Here is a 23,174-nt window from a genome sequence, read left to right as displayed (position 1 = left end):
AGTACTTTCCGCAGACACAGAGCAGAAGGGCCCCAAATCTCCATCACAGGGTGTTCCCCACGCTTGAGCAGAGAGCAATGCAGTGCCTAGACGGCGTTCCCCGGCGATCATAGCGGTGAACATGGCATGATAGAACTTTCTGTCAAGAGTCTGGACATCGACATCCAGTGGCCCCGACTTCCACCTCAACGTACCCTCAGGGCCTCTTCTCGGCCACAGATAGATTGTGCTGGAGACGCTGACTGAGTGATACGATGCTGACATTCCGTCTAGTAACTGCTCATGCATCAAAGGAGTCTCCTCTCCAGCCGTCTTCGGGAGGTAGGGGGCCCCGTGTCCCTTCACTGTACAATGTCAAGCGGAAGGAGAGGAGACTGGCATCAGGCTTCCATTGATGCTCCGAAAGGCACTCTGATAAGTAACCTCGACTGATTTCTTCAATCTTCCGGCTGCGCAGTGACCGTGGTCCGTATGCACTTCACTTAACTGTTGTGAATAATCTCTGACACTGGCATGTCATCAATAGGAGCATGCAATAGAGCGTTTGACGTCTCAACGCAATCCCAACGTCTCACGGGCTGCCAGTAGTGCATTAATAGTAGGTACTGATGCAACTGGCCCGAAGAATGCGTCATGGGACGCCACCGCATACTAATGTACTCCTGATCGATCGCACGCTCGGCTCCGTTGTCGTCAGGCCGCGATCTCTCTGACAGAATCAATGCCTCCATATGCCTCCTCTGTTGATCAGAAGCTTCGGCACTGAGACGATCTCGCAAGTCCCCCCGGGTCCTCTGCGTCCGACAATGCGTCTCTCGAACCTTGTCAAATGCTCCTCAGACATATATGTGACCGCTTGACAACTCATCGGCGCGGCTTTCACCTCCCAACTCTGTTTCCCTTTTCACCTGTGCGCGCGGCACAATACTGAACATGCCCGTCTACATCGCAGGCACAAATGCGAGGACGCCCATCACTTCGATCGCTCTGCAGTCGCTCATCTATGGTGAGTTCTCCTTCGCGAACACATTGAAGTGTGGTTCGGACGCCGACGCCGACAAATCGATGACCCCTCGTAGGCTTCTCGTGCTGCATGTTCGGCATGACAGTGTGGATACTCGGGGTACAGCGCGGCCTGCGGGGAAGTCATATCATGCTCGCGACCGCGTTCCTGTTGTGGGCCTTACCAACCGTCGTCAGTCTGTTCTATACTACTCTTCGTGCTCGTGCTGATATTGCAATATAGCGACTATGCATCGACATCAACCTTACGGTCACAGCATTCGTCGACCACATCGATGAAGGGCAGCTCGGACCGCAGAAATACCTCTCTACGTTCTCTACCCCGGTGTCTCTTACAGACAACGCGATTTACGGACTACAGACACTCATAGGTGATGCTGTTGTGGTGAGTCACAAGTGTTCGCGCGTCGATCCAGCGCAACCACTGAATGACCCTTACTTGTGTAGATATACCGCTGTTACGTTGTCTGGCAGACCTGGTGGGTCATTGTGCTACCGTGCATTGCATGGGTAGGTGGTCTGGGTATGTCATCAGTGCACGTCTGTGTTTGCGCTGTGCTCAGCTAATCCTATGTTCGTGTAGGGAGTATGATGTACATCTTGTATATGTTCGCGAGCGGGGTCATCAACGGCGAGCGTGGCCTCCTAATCTATATCTTCACCTTCGTCGCGAACGGTTCTGCAACCGGTACACATGTCTTGCTTCTCAGAGCGCACGTCGGATATTGATCTATCTATAGCTCTCCTTGCATACAAGATCTGGACTGTGGAGCGCCACGCCAGGAAAAGCGGCGTCAAACGGGGTCACGGCAGTCTCTGGCCCGTCATACTAGTGGTCGTCGAATCTGGAGCGTTGTACACGGCCATCCTCATCGTTGCGCTGGTGACCGCCATACACGCTCTCCAGGTCGAATATGTCATCAACAGCTTCGTAAGTGTATTCCCGTCTGTTCAAATTTGTGTCCTACCGCATTATAACTTCACTATTCTCAGATACCGGCACTCATATCTGTCATTTTCAATACTATCTTCATCCGCATCGGCCTGAGCAGGCGGTCGAATTCTACGAGCGGTGGATCGGATAGCGCACCTTTGGAGTCGGTCGTCTTTGCGCCGGCGACGTTTCACAGCACCGAGAAAGATTTTGGTACTCACTTGACGACGAATCATCCTGCGCTGTTACAGAGCTCGTCTTCTGCGGGTGAGAGTGAAATATCCCCAGTATAGCCTCTATGACGGTGAGGGCCTGAGGGTAGATAGTCTTGCGGGTTGTTATGTTATCATTGATATATTGGGTCTGCGAGCATCAATAAGAGACTCGGAGCTGTACTTGCGAAGGTGTGGTCGGAGGTGTTTCTGACTTGGCTTAATAGTCTAGAAACATTGCCAGAACTTATCATCACCGGGACTCGGTAACTGAGCCATGACAAGACGATGGTGATGAATGTCTGGCAGTATTTATTCGACAACTGTGTTAGAACTCATCTCAGTCCCGCTCCTTTTCTCCCGCTCCCGCTCCTCCCCTCCCTTCTCCCTCCCCTCCTCCCTCTCCCCTCCGCTCCCCCCTCTCCCCCTCCTCCTCCTCCTCTTACTCCTTCCCGTCGAGCGAGATCATTCTGAGGTTAAGACATGGCGCCAATCTTATCTTATCTGCCAACGTGTTATAATCCCGAATACGTCAGTCTCTGAACATCGCCGGTCGCTGCTCATCCGCGACCTCCATGTCCGCGAGCCCATCCAGTCCTTCTAGTCGTCGTTCATCACATTCAACACATCCTCCTCGCTGGCGACGAACCATCTCCGCGACAAAGAGCCAGCAGCCAGCCAGTATTTCGCTAGTCTACGCGCAGCCCGAGCAAGGTTCGAAGCTGCGCTCCGCAATTGACCAGCTACCCGCCCATGCGCTGGACGACAACTCGAGCTCGTCGAGTATCATGTCGAAGAAGCGGGAGCGCTTGTCATCGACCTCTACAGCTGGGAGAGAAACAGATATCGGGGAGGGCGATGTGGACCGCAAACGCACCCGAACTCAGTCCGCGGCTGCGCAACATCTTAGTCCAGCGTTGATCCCACCACCTGAGGAAGAGGCTGTACAAATTTTGCCCATAGACGACGCAGACAGTCGTAAGTAATGGCAACGTGCATGCTCGCTATACAAGTCCTCGGTTCTGATCGGCATGATTGGATAGCTACAGCACCCTCTGACGCGTTGACATCGCCACCACCGACAACCGGACTATCAACGGAAACGGCTGCAGTGTCCACAGAGGCGGTGCCGTTTCCAAGCTCCGAGCGCGAGCCGAAGCAACTGTCAACTCGTTCGTCGTGGTTCGGATCCTTGTCTCGCGCTAGAGGAAAAGACACAGTGAGAAGTGAGGAAACGCAAAGCAGGCCGACCGCGGAAGATGCTCTCAAACTCGACCTTGATAAGGTCAATGAACAACCGAGAACGGAGCCCGTCTCGAGTCAAGGCGGACAGAAGGACCCGAGTGCGGAATCCGACACAGCCCGACCGCAATCCATTACAATGCCCCGGCCGCCTGTTCAGGCGTCACAGGCTACGCCTAGTCCATCCTCCCCGGGACTGCCGACGATTTCCGCTTCCGGCATCGGCGCGTCTCCTTCCCTCATGTCAGTCGACGAGGAAGTCCCTCGGGCGAGACTTGCCACAGACAGCCCGCCCATGGAGATGTTGCATGCGCAGGTGCAGCCTCAGGATGACCTATCGATGGGGCGCAAGCCTTCCATGTCCGACTTGAACCCGTCGACGAGCCGTTTCACGCTGCGGATACCTCTGCTCGGACGTCCGAAGGTCCCGTTGCAGCAGGCTGTGAAGAGTGCGGAAGTGAGTGCGCAGCTGGATGGAGCGACGTCTGGGAGAATTGAAGTCGCGAAGGATGGTGTGAAGGATGCTGCGGGTACGTGGTGCAATGCGCACCGAAAGCACAACTGATGACGTCTGTCTGTCAGGTCAATTACAGTCTTCGACATCCGCCGGCGAGCACAAAGTTGGGGAGAGCAATGGTGACTCAGTTCAAAGTGAGTTACCTCACGGCACTCCGTGCCTAGCGCTAGTATAGATAACAATGGCTCTGTACCACCAGCTGAAGAGTCTCAGCCACCACCTGGTACACCTCTTCCAACAAAGATTGAGCGGGCAATGATGAGCTCAATCATGGCGCCAGACCCTGAGCCACCTTCGTCTGGCGCTTCGGCTACCGAACCCAGTCCCGCGCGGTCACCAGTGTCTGAGGCGCCCTCTCCGGAATTGTCTGCGGATGGGCCATCGACATCGCCGAGGCCACCTTCTGATGACGAGACGCCGTGGGCAAAGAGCCGGATACGGTGCGTGCGAGTGCGGCGTGGGTGCGGGGCGGGGATCGTCGCACGGCGGGCGTGGGGAGGTTACGTGCGGGCGCAGTGATTGGCTGAGGGCGAAACGCAACTGGTGCCACAAGTCCAAAAAACGTCCTTTTTTCGGCCATAGTTTCCCCTCCCCGCAGGGAGCTCGCGTATTATGGGTGGTCAAAACTTTTCGTGGCACGCACAAACGGGTCCCGGTATGTACATGCTGATGACAAAAAAAAGAAGCCCCCTCTCTGCCTCGCGCGCTGCAACACATAGCCCCTCCCCCCGCCCAATGGCATCCCCAGGTGCGTGTCCCTCGTCGTACGTCGGTCGCTGCGTGTACATACAGAGAGTCAATGGAATCATTTACCCCCGACTCCCGGTCGACGAACACGGCATGCACACGCGCGACGCGCAACTCACCATACAAGCCGAGCGCGTCCACCTATGAGAGGCACTCCAGCATCGGTGGACGGCAGACGGACAGCCGTTGTTACGCCTTGAGTGCTACGTCGGCATATGAACACGCCCGCGGGCTACGGGACGCTGCTGTTGCGCCGGGCCGTCGCACTCGGATACTCGCCAAGTCAGTGTCGGTCAACCAGAAGAGCAGACTGACTGCTCACCGCTCAGGATCGCCCGCTTCTACACATACATCGACGTTCACGACGAGCCCGAGGACTCGGGACAGACGAGTCGGAGAGGACTCGCGCACTGTGCAGCCCGATCCTGTACGCGCATGTCAGAGGCGACACGAGACGTCGCATCAGTCACTTGGTCTTCATGCTTGATGGACGACATGCCTCTCGCACAGTCCAGGTTCTTGCTCCGAGTGGCGGGACGTCGATATATACATACATCGCTGTTCCAGCCACCGCAAAGTCAGCATGTAGAGTTGATCAACGACGCACCCCATACATTAGTCACCGGACCTCGATAACTCACGTCCAGCCGGCCCACGCACAAAGTCGATCGCGGGACATAGAGCTCGCCGGACGGCGAGCTGTCCATACACCGCCGCAGCTCCCGAGGTTCCGCGCGAAGGACATACTGACCTCAGTGTCGACGGTCAGTATGAATGAACATCAGAGACCAAAAACCACTGACCGGGGCAAGACAGCCATCGCGAGCGTATTGCGAAGATTGACCACAAGCAAGTCGGGCGGCAGCGCTGATGGGAACACATGGCGCCTGTCCAGTGGAACGTCAGTCGCTGTCGGCAGGCTCCCGCCGGGATGTTGCGGTCTACTCACCTTCATGACCACGCCGCTTGCGGGGCGTCGATACATACATACATTGTCAAACAGGGCCATGCTCTTCCTACAGCGGTGTGTATGGCCGACATCAGTGCAGCGGGAAACATCCAAATCGATCACCCAGTCCACGCAGCGCTGACGCGCTGCTTCCCGTTACTCGACACGCGAAACTCAGTGGCGATGTTCCTGCACAGTGGAATATCATTCGTCAATCACACGTGCAGACCTTGCTGTCTACGCACCATCGTCATGACCCCGCTCGCCGGAAGAAGATCTGTATATATATTGCCTTACAGGGACACAATCTGACCAGGGCGGGACAACAACGAGCGGGATGTGATGTGGAAGAGAGCGAGACGTGTGCTTGCGCGGTGCTGCAAAGGGTGTGTCAGTATGTCGACTACAGGGATCGCGCCGCTCGGTACGTACCTTTCCGCATGGCTGTTATACGTCGCTCGCCGGACGCTGTTCTGTATATACATTGCTGTCCCGGGTGCAGTGGAAGACGGTCGGTCGAACGAGGCTGTTGCAGTGTTGGTAGGCCGACTGTAGGTATATAAGTACATGTGATACATACCCACCGTCTTGTACAGAAGTTCGAAGATTCGGTGCCAGTGCATAGCCTGAATCGCCGTGGCTGCGAGCATGAGTACGCATTGAGTGTTCAATTGCTCACTGTGTGTGCCATGTCATTTAGCACAGGGAGATAAGCCGTTCGTGAATCGGAACAAGCAGCACATCTTACGGGGGCATGAAAGGTACGAAGGACTTGTTGTCCTTTATGCCTTTATTGCTACCACGAGAACAAGAAGCTCACCGACCAGTGGAGCTGAGGAACATCACCGAAAGGCGTATTTAGCAGAATCAATGATCACATCCGCGGGACGGAGGAGCTCAGTTCGCGACTGATGATGTACATAATGAGATGATGCAGCTAACGTGACTACGGAATCAGAGTAAATGTAGCTGAGCACGGAATAATCAGTACAGTGAAGCACGACGGACGGCGAGATACTCACGACACGCCAAGTCCACAGGTGGACAATAGATTGGTTCCCGAAATGCTTGACTCGACGCGACGAGCATCCATCTATCCATAACGGTCAGTGATTCGCTGACACTTTGCATGCGGCATCTCCCATACCTGTCAAAGCGGAGCTATCACGAGGGACTAATATCCATCCAGATGCGAAAGCTTTCAAGTTCTACGGACACGTCGCAGGTGTCTCCGCTGAGTCTGGCATCCCGAGCCAATGCGTAGCAGAGGGCACAAGCGCGGCTCGTGCAGCAACATATCCTTGTGTCTCCCTTAGTCTGCAGTGTCCATGCAAGTTTTCGGGCGACGTACCTATCCATACGGATGACACGTACATGCTTATGTACCTCCGTCTACTCTCCCGCGTCTTGAAGAGCGCGGCTATGGGTTTGTGTGAGCATACAGACATTCGTGGGGCTTCATGATGTGGACGAGTCGATACGGGTAGTATGGCTAGACAACGGCACCATGAGCGTCTGAGTGTAGCTACTATATCGGGAAGGTACTCATGATCGGCCTCGCAGCTTGCGCAGAACTGTTCGCGTCGCTCGAGTCCCGATGCCGGAGGACCATCAAGATACTGCTGCATGGGCAGAAAACAAATGTGAGTGAAAATACTGACAAGAAAGCGAGGAGACTTACACTGACTGATCGCGTGTCGGCGAAGCATGTTTGCTAAGGTGGGTGACTGGAGATCATTGCGATCGGGGACCAATGGTGAGCTCGACTGTCATATAGATGGATGTACATACCATGTGTTGGATAGTCATCGTGCAGAGGTCCACGTCGGCAAGGAGGAGGAGCATAACGAAGGGCTGGGGAGGTGTTGTGCGTCAATTCCCTTCGCACCCCAGTCTTTATACAACTCTGTCAGTCTTCGGTTCCTGTCCGCTTCCGGTGATGGTGCCAGAATCATGTCAGATTATATTTGCACTCACCGAAGCCATCTGCTCGCCTCAAGACAGTGCCCCAAATGGATGCACTGAGCAGAGTCTCTTCGGTTGCTACTCGGAATTGCCTGTCTCTGATCATTCATTCCTCTTTTGGAACTCCGACATGACATCATCCCTGCAGTAGATGGCCAGTCACTCAGCTGTTCATACTTCCTGGGTTTCGACTTCAGTGATTGTAACTCAAGATCATTGTTGAGGCTCAGATCAATTCAAGTTCACCCTTACTTATACTCAGTATGACATTCAGACTGATCGGCAGAACTGGACTCGAAGCTTGAAGATGAGTTGTGGTGTATGAATGGAACTTACCTGATATAGCCATCTTCCATGGCTATCCCTCAATCCGACGTTGACGGACCCAAGGCTCCTGGTGGCTGGTATTCGCACAGTAAGGCCCATCCCTCATGTTTTCCATGGCCTTCTTCAATAAACTTACTCACATGTATTCTTTGACAGGTCAATCAATGACATGTGCATGGCGGAGAGCTATATGGTCCACTGAGCTCGGTGTGCGATGATACAAATATGTTACCTACCCAATATGGAATGCGGTGGCACGAATCGCAGACGCCACCGGTCTATTCGGTATACGGTGTTTGGTGGCGGGGACGATGATTGCGCAGAGATCGTGCGGATGGACATGGACGGACGGGTGAAATGCCGCGAGGGTGACTGGAAGTTAGATTGCATCCGATCAGTGGCAAATGACGAATCAAGCAAGTACTGTAGTACGGCGGCGGACCAGCAGCAGACAGATCGAATGGCACACGGTATGATTCGTACGTTGCTCGGCTCTTCTCTTGGCCTCAGCGGGCCTTCTTTTGTGCAATCTACCGTCGCATGAATGTTCGTACAAATCCAATCAAATTTCTAGTCAGACTTGCCAGATTTAGATACTAGTAGTTCCTCTTCGTCTATACGTAGGCGATCAAACTCGGGGTTCTCACTCAGAATGTCCGGGCTTGATTGGGTAGCCCGACTTGAACTGAGTGGCAGATTGCCACTACGAGGGCGTAGCATTAATGCTAACGTAGCCGCGGTATTGGTCCGACACCTCGCCGGACTCCGCCGGTTCCGCTCACTCACTAGCACAAGCAGCCCGAGTCTGGCAGGTCGTGGTTCCAGCTCTCACAATATCATGCGGACATGGACGAACAGCTTTTGGGACGCGAGTGCACATATTCAACACATATGTACTTGGTCACAGTCACTTTGACGGTGCTGCCGCGTCGGCGCGACGCGCGGGTTGCATGTCAGCCACAGTTATGCACTCTGTCCCACTCGTCCACCTGCTCGCTCGCTCTGAACTCGATTCCTTCATTTTCTCTGCGTTATATGCGCCCGCAACACAATCTCGCACACATTTCTCTGGTCGACCTCGATACCTGCGCGCCACAGCCTCTGTATTGTCCGCTGCATCACCCTTGAACGACGTATACGGCTATACTCAGTTCGGGCGGCCGTGCCCAACTGCGACTGTACTGTCGACGCTTTTACCCAGCCCCTGCGCTTCGAATGCGACCTCGCAGTGCACAATTGGGACGCAGCTGCTCTCTGCTTTCCGGACATGCTGTCAGCGGGCCTTCCAGTTCTTCGTTCTCGCGAAGCGTCTTTGCGGGCTAATGGTACGTATACGCCCGCTCAGCCGGTCTGCGGGCTCGACAGATCCTGTCAAACTGCTCGCGATCAAATGCTCTACCGGAGCCTCGCGTACTGAAGGGCCGTTGGTCAGGGGTCGTGAAACTGTGAGTTCGTGTGCCTGTCATCCTCGCTTCCCATCTGCGCCGCGCATATCGCGCTGAGAGGACAGAAGGAGAAGTTGCGTACCGGATAGGTGGTCGCGATCCACCCGCCGTTGGATCTACCAATCGAATCCGAGTCTGTTCCTTGAGGGACACTGCCAGGGACGGCCCAGGTGTCTTCATTGTGCGCGATGAATGGTATGCACTCGTTGTATGCTCGATTTCGATGCACGCATGCCGACCTACGATCTGCACGTCGATTGACGCATCTGAATAGGTGCTTGTCGTGTATACTCGAGCGCGGCGGATGACCATTCCATCGTCCGTCGCGTCGATGACACGGACAGGCACTAAGGTGAATGTACCGGCGATCGCTGAGTACAGATCACTTCCGGTGATTTTGCGAAGCTTGATCTCATCGCGGGCCTGGGTAACTGCATCTCTGACGATTCAATCTGCACGTCCTGACGCTGCTTCGCGCCAGTCCTCGCCTCACAATCGCCGTCGAAGCCCCCTTTTTCCTTGCGAAAGGGTGCGTCCCGTTGGTCCCGAGACGTTCATACGTGGCAACATCGTGTCCCTGTCTTCGGCTCTTGTCTCGGACGTCCCATCTCTCGTTTGACGTGCCGGCGCCGGCTACTACCGATTGCATGTCGTCGAAGGCCGGGCAGTCGCATCATCACAGGCCTGGTGCGATGTTTGCCTCGAATTGCGGGCTGTACTGTCCGCATGAGACGAATCAAAATCGTCAATATTCTTGTTTCGAGGCTTGCGATCTGTTTGACTCGCTGCTCGTACCTGCTCGTACCTTGCGTAAAGCAGGGTATTGATTAGGTTTTGCTCAACACCACAGGTCATGGGATGCTTCTAGCATTCGGCCCCGCTTTCCGCGACTGTCGGAGCCGTCGTAGAAGACGTGACTCGCTTCGCTGTCGACCCGGAAGGGAATGATGCCATATGCAAATGGCCTGGACTTCAGTGCTGCTCGCTCGAGATCTGAGGGCACGATCACCTCGGATGTCTTGCAACAGACCATGTTTGGGACGGCTGCTGATCGGCCTATTTTCCCGCCTATGCAACCCTCGAACGCATCACGTCACGTAGTCGAGGACACAGCGGGGCGCATCAACGGATTCATTGGCGAACGGCTCAGGTATCCGAGTCGTCGAGCCCGCATGCGGAGTGCCCGACATCGCAGCAGTCAAGTGAATGGCTGATTCGTGGACGGTCATCTTGTACGGGTTGAATCAGTCCGGAGCCATGACTATTGCGCTCCCGTGCGCGTAGTATTCACGAGAACGTATTTCACAGCGGCGACGCGGTGTACTCGTGCTCGCGTGTCGAGAATACTGATGCATACGTCGTACGGACCTGAGTGATAATCACAGAAACGTTGGTACTCGCTATTCCACCGCTTTGGCCGTGTCTGCGAAGCCCGGTTTCCTTGGCGAACTACCGGTCCCTCCCCGATTCCCAGCGACCCGGCGTGGCCTGAGGAATCGAAAGAGGGGGTGCTGTACTCACTTATGTCGCAGAAGGACATGCAAATGAGTAACAGACTCCGCAGCGAGTATCCGACGGATGGAACGAGGCGAAAGAGCGAGCCTGTATTATGCATCGACACCCGCGAGTGCAGAGCTGTGTGTGCAGAGCCAAGACACAGACATCGGCGAAGTTGACTGGGTAATCACGCTCTCTATGTATCGAGCACGGCGATAGGTGAGTGTAGCTTCGGCATGTGTGTTTTTGTTTACCAGAAAGCTCGTAGTTCTTCAGTACGACTCGCAACACCCATGTTCTCGTGCGGCGACCTACGGTGCTCGTACGTAGACCAGTAGTAGACATGTTTCGCTGCTTGCACGACCTAGCCGGCGCACGGTCTAACGTCTTTGCTGTAGGTCGGCTCAGACGCGTACAAGCTCGTTCTCAACGAGGACACTACAAAAGAACACACGGACGTTAACGTGTCATGATTATATATATTGCTCGGACTCGTCTCAGCATACCATCGCTCTCTACCTGCTCGTGTGCATCGGGGACCACTGTCCTTGACGGCTGTACCAGAACAACACCGCTGTCGGTTTGCGTACTCGGCAACAACCAATCTGGGAGGTGAAGAAGTCCCACTTCATGAACAAACCGTGAAGCTCACGAATTATCATGACTCGAGCAACGATCGGCAGGTTCGTGGGTGTCGACTAAGAACATGATCTCTATAACATAGCTTTCTCGCCATTCCACAGCGCCGATTCTGCTACGCCCCGACGCGGCGAGTCACCCGCTTTCTTGTGTAGACTGACTATACGGCTGCATAATCGTGAAGGTGAGAGATTCATTGTACTGCCCAAACACCCTCTGAATGGATACCGCGACTTGCGCCGGTTCCTCTTACCTGCAGGTTGGTAAATTTTCCCGATCTCGAAAACGCTCTCGTGCTGAAGACATAACGCGCGGCCACCTTCTCCTGACCCCGTCGTCATTGATGGCAAGGGCCATTTCCTTGGTCGCCTGGCTTCGATTATCTCGAAGCAGGTTCTCAACGGCCAGAAGATTGTCGTTGTACGCTGCGAGGAGATCAACACTTCGGGTAGCTTCTTCCGCAACAAGGTCATTATTATCATACGTCTGGCTGCATCGCGCTCATAGCATGTATGCAGCGGTGGTACCATAACTTCCTTCACAGATGCCACATCGCGAACCCGAGGGAGGCGGGCCCTTTCCACCGCCGCGCCCCCTGCAGTACCCTGCAATCCGCGGTATGGTTCCCCACAAGACTGCCCGCGGCGCGGCAGCCCTTGAGCGTCTCAAGCTCTTCGACGGTGTCTCCCCTCCCCACGACCGCAAGAAGCGGATGGTTGTTCTCGAGGCCTTGAGGGTCTTGCGATTGAAGCCTGGCCGCAAGTACTGCGTGACAGTCAAGGTACACGATCTGTTCCCCGTTGACCTCCATCTCTGCTAACGTGTTTGTGTCTGCGCTGTCACGTCTCTCTCATGAGATTGGCTAGGGCTACAAGGGCACTGTTGTGGACCGTCTGGAGGAGAAGAGGAAGATCAAGGCTCAGGCCTTCCACGAGCGCAAGGTGCGTGTCTCTGCGAGGTGTGTTATCATGCAATGCATCTCATTCCCTTCAAGCTCGCAGCGATCAAGCTGCGTGAAAGAGCCGTTGCTGGCACCGCGTCATCCTTCGAGAACCTTACACAGCTCGGCTACTAGACGTTGTGATTGCATGGATTGCCGTATCCTACGCATGCGCTCAGACTCTACTATGCGCAGATGCCATGAGATACTCCATGTAACGCTTTACTGCTCTTCGTGCCCGTGCGAGGTCTTGAACGTTGCTGTACGCGTTACGCGCCGCGTCTGGACGTCGTCGTGTTCCATTTCATAGCGAACTCATGCATCCTTGCATGCCCATCGTAGGCACGTCGATACCAGGGTGTGGTACAAAGCCAAATATATCTATTGCTCACGATGCTACATACATGTCGTTGTACCTACGCGGGACAGTATAACGCGCGCGACTCGCCGGTCGTCGTTGCTTGCTTGCGCTGCGCTGCGAGAAGCGATACGCCGACAGCGAGGCCCGCGTCCTCTGCACGCCGACACCGACGTCGACGCGCGTCCGTCGCCGCGCCCCTGCCCGATTCCGCCCGTTGATCGCACGACCCCGAACTCCCGACGTACCATCAGAGTACCAGGCCACCGATCTGCAGCGCTGTTCGGGCCCCTACACTCGAGCCCACCAGTGCCCCGGCGCGCGTCCTGGTCATACGCCGTCCCGCGCGACCTCGCTATGCATTCGGCGATTCGACCAGAACAGCGATGCCCAGCCGTGTCAGTACTCACCTCCCAGTCCAGCGCACTGAACGGCGTCCGCGGTCCAGCCTGAGGCGTACGCGTTCCTGCACCGCCGTACCGCTTGCAGAACACGGTGCTCGCTGGCGTGGGTCGACGTTCGACGAGGGAAGGTCGCCAGAACTCGGCTGCCGACTCGGAGACAGAGTTCCCGCGGAATCGGAGGTGAGCACGTCCCTCGCCGGCTAACTGAATGGAACGAACTCGTCAGGGTGTTGACGAATGGAAGGACGTACGCACCCTCTCGTACGATGCCTCGACCGACCGACCAGAAGCCCAGCCCGTCACGACCGCATCTCGTCCAGACGTGTGCCCCCCGCTGTCGACCCTGCCTGCGCGAGAGCTGCAGGAGTCTCGCCAGGCCCATCCGCGCGTACCGTCGGCCTGCACGTCGGTGGTGAGTGCACGGGGGAGAGAGCCGCATACCACGACGTCCGATGTAACCGGGTAACGTTCGCCAGACAGGACCTTCCACCGAAGAACCGCGCCCTCCGAGCACTGGCGCGAAGAACGGTGCATCTTGCAGCACCACGGCGTCCGCCCGATCGGTGTCCGTCCGTGCGGCGTGCGTGCGTGCGTGTGTCTGAGGTACCGACAGAGCTGCCATCCGCGCGTTCGCTTCCGCGGACATGGCGCGCGAGGTGCCCGAACAAGCGACGGCGACTCGGGGCGGCTGTCATCGCGCTGATGAGCACCCCGAGCCGGCGAGGCATAAAAGCGAGGGCTGGGAGAGCGACGGGGCATCGGTAAGTCGCACTTGTCAACGAGCTAGGTGGTGGAGCACTAACCGCGTGTTGCAGACGGGCTCGAGCGCGACGATCAGCGACGCGACCTCGGCGCGGGTGGCCGTGCACGGGATCACCGTCGTCGGGGTGCGCGACGGCGGGAGCAGGTGAGGTCCAGTCCGCCCGACTTTGTCTCGTGGAGCTTGCTGATGTCGGGAATTGTTTTCCAGAGATGTCCCCCGCCGCCTTGGCTTGCCCGGCCGCGAACGTCTGCCGCCTTGGCTGTCTCGACCGCGAACGTCTGCCGCCTTGGCTGCGTCGACCGCAGCGGAAAACGACCGGTTGGGCTTGCGACGCGGGTGTGGGCGAGAGAGCACGTTTGCCTGTGCGGTCGTTGCGGGTGAGTGGAGACGAACGGGCGGGACGCGACACTCGGCGCTGTACGTCCGCGCGAGGCATTGTGTGCGAGTCAGCCTGGGGAGCGGGGCTGTAGGTCTGGAGCGGATATTGTCTGTAGGATCGTCTGCGTACGTCGATAGTCTGCGTCCGTTGATAGTCTGCGTACGTCGATGGTCTCCTGCGTCCGGCGGTCCGGCGCGCGCTGCAGGTGACTCGAGCTGTGCGTACTTGCATGGCTTCCCCTGCGTACTGCGAGGCACGGGGAGCGCTGGCGAGATCCTGCCCGTCTGCGGATCGCGTCGTGGCACCGTTTGAGCCGTACGTGGTCGTCTTTGGTGTGCGTCGGACGTCGTGCGGACCGCGGGATGTCCGTAAACGCATCGCCCAGTGAGACGTGGGCCTGCAGTGCAGTACGACGCGCGGTTGGAATGAGTTGCAGAGGCGAGGAGGGATTACGGGCGCTTGTTTGATAGCGTCGCACGGAACGCGACGCAGCGCACCGCGCTGCGCTAGGCATCGCTCCCGACAACTTGGAGCAACACAATACGATGCCCGTGCATCGTTTGGTACCGGTGTGGCAGGGTACGAAGGGCGGAATGGGGGCGGCGGAAGGCTGGAAGAAGATGGGTGGGTGACATTGGGAGACGTGTTTTCTCGGTAAATGCGCGCGATGACACGAGTAAAAGGAAAACGGACTTTTGTATGCCGGAACAGTGTGCAAAGTGGGGCGTTGGGGGTGCCGGCAGACTCGTCTCGACTGTGCGCATCTGCCTATGGGCACGGATGGCCGCTGAGGGGCGGGCAGAAGCGACGGGAGGAGGAGAGACAGCAGGGAGAGGACGCAGACGGGCGAGAGCAGGGCACGGGCAGAACGCAGGAGCAGTCGGGCGAGAGCAGGGCGACGAGTGGCAGAAAGCGGCCGCTGAGCGTGTCGAGCGTCGAGTCGAATGGGCGGCGGCAGCCAATGAGACGCGTGGGCGAGGTGTCGGAAGCAGCGTGCGTCGGCGGGAGGGCCGTGACCGGGACGCAGCAAGTGAGCGGATGACGCAGGACTGGCGGTCGAGTGAGAGCAAAGCGATCACGGGCTGCCAGTAGTGCAAGGTTAACAGTAAGTACTGATGGGCCACATACTAATGTACTCCTGATCGATCGCACGCTTGGCTCCGTTGTCGTCAGGCCGCGATCTCTGACAGACAGTGACAGAAACAATGCCTCCATATGCCTCCTCTGTTGATCAGAAGCTTCGGCACTGAGACGACCTCGCAAGTCCCCGTCCTCCGCGTCCGACAATGCGTCTCTCGAACCTTGTCAAATGCTCCCCAGGCATATATGTGACCGCTTGACATCTCATCGGTGTGGCTTTCACCTCCCAACTGTCTCCCTTTTCACCTGTGCGCGCGGCACAATACTGAACATGCCCGTCTACATCGCAGGCACAAATGCGAGGACGCCCATCACTTCGATCGCTCTGCAGTCGCTCATCTATGGTGAGTTCTCCTTCGCGAACACATTGAAGTGTGGTTCGGACGCCGACGCCGACAAATTGATGACCCCTCGTAGGGTTTTCATGCTGCATGTTCGGCATGACAGTGTGGATTCTCGGGGTACAGCGCGGCCTGCGGGGAAGTCATATCATGCTCGTGACCGCGTTCCTGTTGTGGGCCTTACCAACCATCGTCAGTCTGTTCTATACTACTCTTCGTGCTCGTGCTGATATTACAATATAGCGACTATGCATCGACATCAACCTTACGGTCACAGCATTCGTCGACCACATCGACGAAGGACAGCTCGGACCGCAGAAATACCTCTCCACGTTCTCTACTCCGGTGTCTCTTACAGACAACGCGATTTACGGACTACAGACACTCATAGGTGATGCCGTTGTGGTGAGCAAGTGTCCGCGCGTCGATCCAGCGCAACCACTGAATGAGCCGTACTTGTATAGATATACCGCTGTTACATTGTCTGGCAGACCTGGTGGGTCATTGTGCTACCGTGCATTGCATGGGTAGGCGGTCTGGGTATGTCATCAGTGCACGTCCGTGTTTGCGCTGTGCTCAGCTAATCCTATGTTCGTGTAGGGAGCATGATGTATATCTTGTATATGTTCGCGAGCGGGGTCATCAATGGCGAGCGGGGTCTCCTTATCTATATATTCACCTTCGTCGCGAACGGTTCTGCAACCGGTACATATGTCTTGCTTCCCAGAGCGCACGCCGGATATTGATCTGTCTACAGCTTTCCTTGCATACAAGATCTGGACTGTGGAACGCGACGCCAGGAAAAGCGGCGTCAAACGGGGTCACAGCGGTCTCTGGCCCGTCATATTAGTGATCGTCGAATCTGGAGCGTTGTACACGGCCATCCTCATCGTCGCGCTGGTGACCGCCATACACGCTCTCCAGGTCGAATATGTCATCAACAGCTTCGTAAGTGTATTCCCGTCTGTTCAAATCTGTGTCCTACCGCATTATAACTTCACTATTCTCAGATACCGGCACTCATATCTGTCATTTTCAACACCATCTTCATCCGCATCGGCCTGAGCAGGCGGTCGAATTCTACGAGCGGTGGATCGGATAGCGCACCTTTGGAGTCGGTCGTCTTTGCGCCGGCGACGTTTCACAGCACCGAGAAGGACTTTGGTACTCACTTGGCGACGAATCATCCTGCGCTGTTACAGAGCTCGTCTTCTGCGGGTGAGAGTGAGATATCCCCGGTATAGCCTCTATGACGATGTCGGCCTGAGGGTAGATAGTCTTGCGGGTTGTTATGTATTATAATGTTGAGTCTGCGAGCATCAATCAGAGACTCGGAGCTTTACTTGCGACACTATTGGTTGGAGGTATTTCTGACTTAGCCTAATAGTCTCGAAACATTGCCAGTACATCATTACCGGGACTCGGTAACTGAGCCATGACAACTTGGACGATGGTGATTAGTGTCAGTGTTTCTGACCTTGAAATTCGGCAACTGTGCTAGAACTCATCTAGGTCCCGCTCCCTCTACTTTTCTCCCGCTTCCCCTCTTCTCCTCCTCCTCCTCCTCCTCCTCTTCCTCCTCCTCCTCCTCCTCCTCCTCCTCCTTCCCGTCGTGAGTCGAGATCATTGCTTTCTGTCTGAGGTTAAGACATGGCGCCAATCTTATCTTATCTGCCAACGTGTTATAATCCCGAATACGTCAGTCTCTGAACATCGCCGGTCGCTGCTCATCCGCGACCTCCATGTCCGCGAGCCCATCCAGTCCTTCTAGTCGTCGTTCATCACATTCAACACATCCTCCTCGCTGGCGACGAACCATCTCCGCGACAAAGAGCCAGCAGCCAGCCAGTATTTCGCTAGTCTACGCGCAGCCCGAGCAAGGTTCGAAGCTGCGCTCCGCAATTGACCAGCTACCCGCCCATGCGCTGGACGACAACTCGAGCTCGTCGAGTATCATGTCGAAGAAGCGGGAGCGCTTGTCATCGACCTCTACAGCTGGGAGAGAAACAGATATCGGGGAGGGCGATGTGGACCGCAAACGCACCCGAACTCAGTCCGCGGCTGCGCAACATCTTAGTCCAGCGTTGATCCCACCACCTGAGGAAGAGGCTGTACAAATTTTGCCCATAGACGACGCAGACAGTCGTAAGTAATGGCAACGTGCATGCTCGCTATACAAGTCCTCGGTTCTGATCGGCATGATTGGATAGCTACAGCACCCTCTGACGCGTTGACATCGCCACCACCGACAACCGGACTATCAACGGAAACGGCTGCAGTGTCCACAGAGGCGGTGCCGTTTCCCAGCTCCGAGCGCGAGCCGAAGCAACTGTCAACTCGTTCGTCGTGGTTCGGATCCTTGTCTCGCGCTAGAGGAAAAGACACAGTGAGAAGTGAGGAAACGCAAAGCAGGCCGACCGCGGAAGATGCTCTCAAACTCGACCTTGATAAGGTCAGTGAACAACCGAGAACGGTGCCCGTCTCGAGTCAAGGCGGACAGAAGGACCCGAGTGCGGAATCCGACACAGCCCGGCCGCAATCCATTACAATGCCCCGGCCGCCTGTTCAGGCGTCACAGGCTACGCCTAGTCCATCCTCCCCGGGACTGCCGACGATTTCCGCTTCCCGCATCGGCGCGTCTCCTTCCCTCATGTCAGTCGACGAGGAAGTCCCTCGGGCGAGACTTGCCACAGACAGCCCGCCCATGGAGATGTTGCGTGCACAGGTGCAGCCTCAGGATGACCCATCGATGGGGCGCAAGCCTTCCATGTCTGACTTGAACCCGTCGACGAGCCGTTTCACGCTGCGAATACCTTTGCTTGGACGTCCGAAGGTCCCGTTGCAGCAGGCTGTGAAGAGTGCGGAAGTGAGTGCACAGCTGGATGGAGCGACGTCTGGGAGAATTGAGGTCGCGAAGGATGGAGTGAAGGATGCTGCGGGTACGTAGTGCAATGCGCACCGAAAGCACAGCTGATGACATCTGTCCGTCAGGTCAATTACAGTCTTCGACATGCGCCGGCGAGCACAAAGTTGGGGAGAGCAATGGTGACTCAGTTCAAAGTGAGTTACCTCACGGCACTCCGTGCCTAGCGCTAGTATAGATAACAATGGCTCTGTACCACCAGCTGAAGAGTCTCAGCCACCACCTGGTACACCTCTTCCAACAAAGATTGAGCGGGCAATGATGAGCTCAATCACTGCACCAGATCCTGAGCCACCTTCGTCTGGCGCTTCGGCTACCGAATCCACTCCCGCGCGGTCACCAGTATCTGAGGCGCCCACTCCGGAATTGTCTGCGGATGGGCCATCGACATCGCCGAGGCCACCTTCTGATGACGAGACGCCGAAGGCTACTGATCAGCAGGCACATACGTCGTCCTGGTGGGATTATGTAGCCTGGGGTTCGGGCACTCAGCCTACTTCGGACAGACCTACGAAGCCGGAGGCTCTCATGATTGACACGGTGAAAGCAAATGCCGAACCGGAGCTGACATCTCCTACATCCCCTGCCCCGGAAATGGCCCAGACGGCTTCTACGGCTTCTGCACCTGCTGCTGTAGCGAGGTCTCCGGCCCAGGAGGCGCCACCTGACATGCAGAAGAGCACGAGTGCCGATGGTATCCGGGAGGGTCCATCTCCTACCAGCCGGAAACCGGCATCGATACTGTCTGCTGAGACTGCCAAGAGCCATAACTCAGTTTGGTATTCACCGTGGGGTTGGTACAACATGTCTCCCAACCCCGCGGATGCGGGCCCATCTACGGTCCAGGTCACTGAAGCGACGGAAGACGAGCGTGGCTCAAGCGGACGCGTCAAGTCAGAGTCCGAGATGGTCAAAGAAGAGGCACTCGCTCGTGAAGATTCGTCTGACGACAAGACAGACATAACAGAGCCTCCTGTCATAGCGGTCGCCTCCGATCCGCCACCGCCCGCCGACAGCACGACGTCTCCGTCGACGGAATCACAGAACCCTATCGAATCGTCAATCACCGCGAGTCGCTCTAGCTGGGTGTCGTTCTTCATGTCCAAAGCCTTGCTCACGAAGACCATATCGGACGATGGACAGGAGAAGGATGAGAACGGCATGGAGGTGATGAATGTCGACGAGGAGGAAGAAGACAAACAAGAGGGACCTTCCGCTCCCGTAGCTATCGCGTCAGGCAACGACCATCTGCAGCCGCGGCCAGCGTCTCCCTCTTCGAAGGCGTCTCTGCCTTCCGCGAGGCGCGAGCACGCCCACAAGAAGTCCATTGGCTCTGTCTCCGCCGTGGAAGGACGGAGGAGTGACTTGAAACAAGGTACTGCTCGGTCGCCTTCTCCGGCGCCGTCCAGAGCGTCCAGTGTCGCATCCGCGACAGTGCCCCGGCCACCGTCTCTCAAGAACTTAGTGCTTCCGACTTGGGAGCAGATCTTCCTATCGCCGCCGCGCTCGCTCGTCCCGCCGAAGCCTCGGGGAAAGTCGAAACTCGCAAAGGTTTCGAAGACGTTCTCACTCGTGAGCGATGTGCTCTTCAGTAGGGACGACGAGGTCGAGGGCAAAGGCAAGGGGAAGGCCAGGGAACGGGAGCGGGAGGCGAAGTTCATTCACCTGGGCAAGGAGCTCCCGAAGGCGCTGGACGTAATTGGGGAGACCCTCAACCCATACATGCTCAACGGAGGCTGTAGGGTAGTCGTGATCGGTGTGGCTGGGTGGTCTCCTGGTCCGTTGTCGAATTCTTGATGATTTGCTGATGCTGATGCTCTGTTTGTAGGGGCGGTGACTAGGACGCTGGCTGGTGGAGTGAGCCTCCACCTCATATGGTGCTGTAAGAATCTGTCTGACCTAGATCCGTACAGCTACCATCGTCTAGTACCAAGTTCGTGGACATGACCTGTCAAGCACTGGATCAGTTTGAGCAGGAACACGGTTTCAAGTTCAAGAAGATCACTAGGGTACCACTGGAAGGCGACGGAACCATCGAGCGCAAGGTGTCGAAGTAAGTCTGAAGATCGATGGTATCCCGCGTGTTAGTCTCATCGCGCCGTCTTCCACGTGTCTCAGGGTGCACGACCAGTTGCTGTCAAATGAGGACTGGATGGAAGATCTTCATGCGGCAGATGTCATCTTTGTGGCTGCGCACTCACAAGGATGCATCGTCGCCACACATCTGCTTGATCGTTTGGTCCGCGATGGTCACATTCTCACGTCGCGGAGCGTGGACACTTTGACGAAGACAGCCGCTGCAGTGGTTCCGGGCGGTGCTGCTCAGCCAGTGACTCAAGCTCAGCGAATCGGCTTCCTGGCGCTGTGTGGGATTCACCTTGGACCATTGAGGTACCTCGGGATAAGCTCGCTATTACAGCCATATATTCAGGTGTGCATCTCGTCGTTCGTGGCGGCGAAGAGGACTGACACAAGGACTAATTCAGTATTTCGAACATGCCTCGGCACGGGAGCTGTTCGAATTCCAGGTACTATAACTGATTGGATCCACATACGGCCTCAACTCACTGCTTGTCAGAACACTCAGTCCCGTTTATCGAAGAACTACGTCAAAGCGCTCAAGAATGTTGTTGATCACGGTGTAAGTGGGGCTATCAAGCACAGGATATTTGATTCTCATCCCTCGTAGGCCAAGATAGTGTATATCGCTTCTCTGAACGACCAAGTTGTCCCTATCTATTCTGGTCTATTCACAGCAGCTTCGCACCCTCGAATTTTGCGCGCTTTGTACATCGACGGTGATGCATATCAGTGCGTCCTTGTAGTTCACATTTGCCGTCTGGCTGCTTACGGATGTCATACGTCTAGTTCTTCCGACTTTCTAACCAATTTGCTTGTCCTGCTTATCCGGATCTTGAACGCGGGCCTGTCCGATGGTGGCCTGCTGTTACATTTGTCCGAAGCTACAGCTGGCACATTGAGTGGCATCGGCCACTCAACCGTGTACGAGGAGCTCGCCACATTCTCGTTAGTCTATGTCTCGTGCCAGCAGGCATCCGGTACTGATGAATCACGGCAGCTTGGCAGTGAAGTACTTCTTCCTAACCAACGATGGTGATACAGAGCATGCGGACCTCAACATAGATTCTTTCAATGCTGTGGAGGAACAGAACGACTATGAGGTGCGTCCATCTTGTGGTTATTAGACATATCAAATAGTGACTGTGGTCGAACATTCCATAGATTCCTTGGTCACTTCGTGATATGATCGCCGACGAGCGAGTCGCCCATTTATTTGCGCGAGAGTTTGCCCAGCTGCGAGACGCATTTGATGACTGGCAGCCGAAGACGACCATCCTGCGGGAAGTCAAGAAGAAACTGCAGCCAATCCAACGCCTGAACTCTTTCACTCCGTCCAACAGCAAATTATAATGAACTCCATTGTCGCATTTTCTCTCGTATTTGCATCGCGGACATGCTGCATCTCCTCACGGTATCAATTGTTGTACAGCTAGAGCACAGGTTACATACGCCGATGATGATATTGCTATACACGGTGTCTAATGTTTCTTTCCTCGTCATTTGCATAAATCCAGTGGTTTACACATTCTAAGACGCTCGCATGGATCGAAGGCAATTATGCACGTCGGTCATTCCCCATCCGTCATAGATCTACTATCATAAACGTGGAGATCACTTTGATAAGAGCCATGAACACGGGCGATGGCTGAGATGGCGATGTCGCGGCAACCAAAGAGTTTGAATGACCAGCAACCCTGGCCGGTCACCATGATTGGCCGAGGTATGGAACATGAATCGCGACTGGATTCACCGACCCAAGACATTGCTAGCCTGGGAGCAGATCTGGCGCTCAATATACCGAGTCAGTATCCCAGATCCTTTGATGTACGTGTTGCAGACAGGTATGGAAGAACACCATGACCCACTGAGCTTGCTCGTCTCAACCACGGCGCTGCGCTGGCTGCCATCCTCAGAGCAGTCTCCAATGGAACGGCCTCCTTCTATCTCATCTGTCGACCTGCCTGATTGTCAGTGTTTCGATGAAATGTGGCGCATCTCCATGTAGCCAGTGCAATCACAATGATCCTTACACTGCTTCTCGAGTGGGTCTGCCCATTCAGAGCCATCTGTAGGACCATGCGAGAACGGAGACCAGGCATACGATGCCAAGTGACAGACAAGTCCACGGATACCATAACGTATGGACTAACTCACCTGGAGATCATTGCCTATGAGTCCTGGGAGTGAGGTCGCGCACAATCGATTACGCGAGTTTCGTACGCACCTCATACGTTGCGACCACATCAGTGTCTGCATTGGCATCCACCGCGTCCGCGGAAAACAAGCCCGAACAAAGTGCATGTCGGCCATACAGTGACGGCGGAAGTCGGGCGATACCATCGAGTTG

General features: G+C 55.8%; 6 protein-coding genes across 6 annotated transcripts; all 6 read left to right on the top strand.

The window, feature by feature from the left end:
* Window positions 1–1,087: 1,087 nt before the first annotated feature.
* On the top strand, window positions 1,088–2,301 carry B0H18DRAFT_1050315 (uncharacterized protein). Its single transcript, XM_048030933.1, has 6 exons — window positions 1,088–1,195; window positions 1,247–1,408; window positions 1,471–1,546; window positions 1,607–1,711; window positions 1,764–1,954; window positions 2,017–2,301. Exons 1-6 carry the CDS (start codon window positions 1,094–1,096, stop codon window positions 2,248–2,250), a joined length of 870 nt encoding a protein of 289 aa, XP_047885861.1. The 5' UTR covers window positions 1,088–1,093; the 3' UTR covers window positions 2,251–2,301.
* A 356-nt stretch (window positions 2,302–2,657) lies between these two features.
* Window positions 2,658–4,575, top strand: B0H18DRAFT_1153679 (uncharacterized protein). Its single transcript, XM_048035750.1, has 4 exons — window positions 2,658–3,147; window positions 3,213–3,941; window positions 3,994–4,062; window positions 4,128–4,575. Exons 1-4 carry the CDS (start codon window positions 2,745–2,747, stop codon window positions 4,445–4,447), a joined length of 1,521 nt encoding a protein of 506 aa, XP_047885860.1. The 5' UTR covers window positions 2,658–2,744; the 3' UTR covers window positions 4,448–4,575.
* A 6,883-nt stretch (window positions 4,576–11,458) lies between these two features.
* On the top strand, window positions 11,459–12,572 carry B0H18DRAFT_1097467 (ribosomal protein L13 domain-containing protein; the record flags this gene model as incomplete). The annotated part of the gene is made up of 5 exons (XM_048032482.1): window positions 11,459–11,541; window positions 11,800–11,965; window positions 12,099–12,278; window positions 12,364–12,438; window positions 12,492–12,572. The coding sequence occupies exons 1-5, from the start codon at window positions 11,519–11,521 to the stop codon at window positions 12,570–12,572; spliced, it is 525 nt and encodes a 174-aa protein (XP_047885859.1). The 5' UTR covers window positions 11,459–11,518.
* An 835-nt stretch (window positions 12,573–13,407) lies between these two features.
* B0H18DRAFT_1126492 (uncharacterized protein) lies at window positions 13,408–14,110 on the top strand (the record flags this gene model as incomplete). Its single annotated transcript, XM_048035163.1, has 4 exons — window positions 13,408–13,611; window positions 13,676–13,764; window positions 13,813–13,960; window positions 14,015–14,110. 4 exons carry the CDS (start codon window positions 13,408–13,410, stop codon window positions 14,108–14,110), a joined length of 537 nt encoding a protein of 178 aa, XP_047885858.1.
* Window positions 14,111–15,906: 1,796 nt separating this feature from the next.
* B0H18DRAFT_1050307 (uncharacterized protein) lies at window positions 15,907–17,171 on the top strand. Its single transcript, XM_048030932.1, has 6 exons — window positions 15,907–16,014; window positions 16,066–16,227; window positions 16,287–16,362; window positions 16,423–16,527; window positions 16,580–16,770; window positions 16,833–17,171. The coding sequence occupies exons 1-6, from the start codon at window positions 15,913–15,915 to the stop codon at window positions 17,064–17,066; spliced, it is 870 nt and encodes a 289-aa protein (XP_047885857.1). The 5' UTR covers window positions 15,907–15,912; the 3' UTR covers window positions 17,067–17,171.
* Window positions 17,172–18,532: 1,361 nt separating this feature from the next.
* B0H18DRAFT_888728 (uncharacterized protein) lies at window positions 18,533–22,177 on the top strand (the record flags this gene model as incomplete). The annotated part of the gene is made up of 11 exons (XM_048041241.1): window positions 18,533–18,688; window positions 18,992–20,522; window positions 20,574–20,602; window positions 20,659–20,798; window positions 20,864–21,176; window positions 21,232–21,273; window positions 21,324–21,386; window positions 21,435–21,556; window positions 21,614–21,772; window positions 21,825–21,927; window positions 21,989–22,177. 11 exons carry the CDS (start codon window positions 18,533–18,535, stop codon window positions 22,175–22,177), a joined length of 2,847 nt encoding a protein of 948 aa, XP_047885856.1.
* Between the last annotated feature and the right edge of the window lie 997 nt (window positions 22,178–23,174).

The sequence above is a fragment of the Fomitopsis serialis genome (assembly GCF_022376445.1).
Source record: "Fomitopsis serialis strain Sig1Antser10 chromosome Unknown B0H18scaffold_200, whole genome shotgun sequence".
NCBI classification, from domain to species: Eukaryota; Fungi; Basidiomycota; class Agaricomycetes; order Polyporales; family Fomitopsidaceae; genus Fomitopsis; species Fomitopsis serialis.
The sequence above is the reverse complement of the archived record's forward strand: the minus strand, read 5'-3'. Positions and strand labels throughout refer to the sequence as shown.

Excerpts from the sequence above, each read along its gene's own strand:
- B0H18DRAFT_1050315 (XM_048030933.1), top strand. The coding sequence starts at position 1,094 with ATGTTCGGCATGACAGTGTGGATACTCGGGGTACAGCGCGGCCTGCGG. Across the intron at positions 1,547-1,606 it reads TGCATGGGTAGGTGGTCTGG|GGAGTATGATGTACATCTTG; the intron begins GTATGTCATCAG and ends ATGTTCGTGTAG. Across the intron at positions 1,955-2,016 it reads AATATGTCATCAACAGCTTC|ATACCGGCACTCATATCTGT; the intron begins GTAAGTGTATTC and ends CACTATTCTCAG.
- B0H18DRAFT_1153679 (XM_048035750.1), top strand. The coding sequence starts at position 2,745 with ATGTCCGCGAGCCCATCCAGTCCTTCTAGTCGTCGTTCATCACATTCA. Across the intron at positions 3,942-3,993 it reads TGGTGTGAAGGATGCTGCGG|GTCAATTACAGTCTTCGACA; the intron begins GTACGTGGTGCA and ends TCTGTCTGTCAG. Across the intron at positions 4,063-4,127 it reads CAATGGTGACTCAGTTCAAA|CTGAAGAGTCTCAGCCACCA; the intron begins GTGAGTTACCTC and ends CTGTACCACCAG.
- B0H18DRAFT_1050307 (XM_048030932.1), top strand. The coding sequence starts at position 15,913 with ATGTTCGGCATGACAGTGTGGATTCTCGGGGTACAGCGCGGCCTGCGG. Across the intron at positions 16,015-16,065 it reads TGTGGGCCTTACCAACCATC|CGACTATGCATCGACATCAA; the intron begins GTCAGTCTGTTC and ends ATTACAATATAG. Across the intron at positions 16,528-16,579 it reads CGCGAACGGTTCTGCAACCG|CTTTCCTTGCATACAAGATC; the intron begins GTACATATGTCT and ends ATCTGTCTACAG.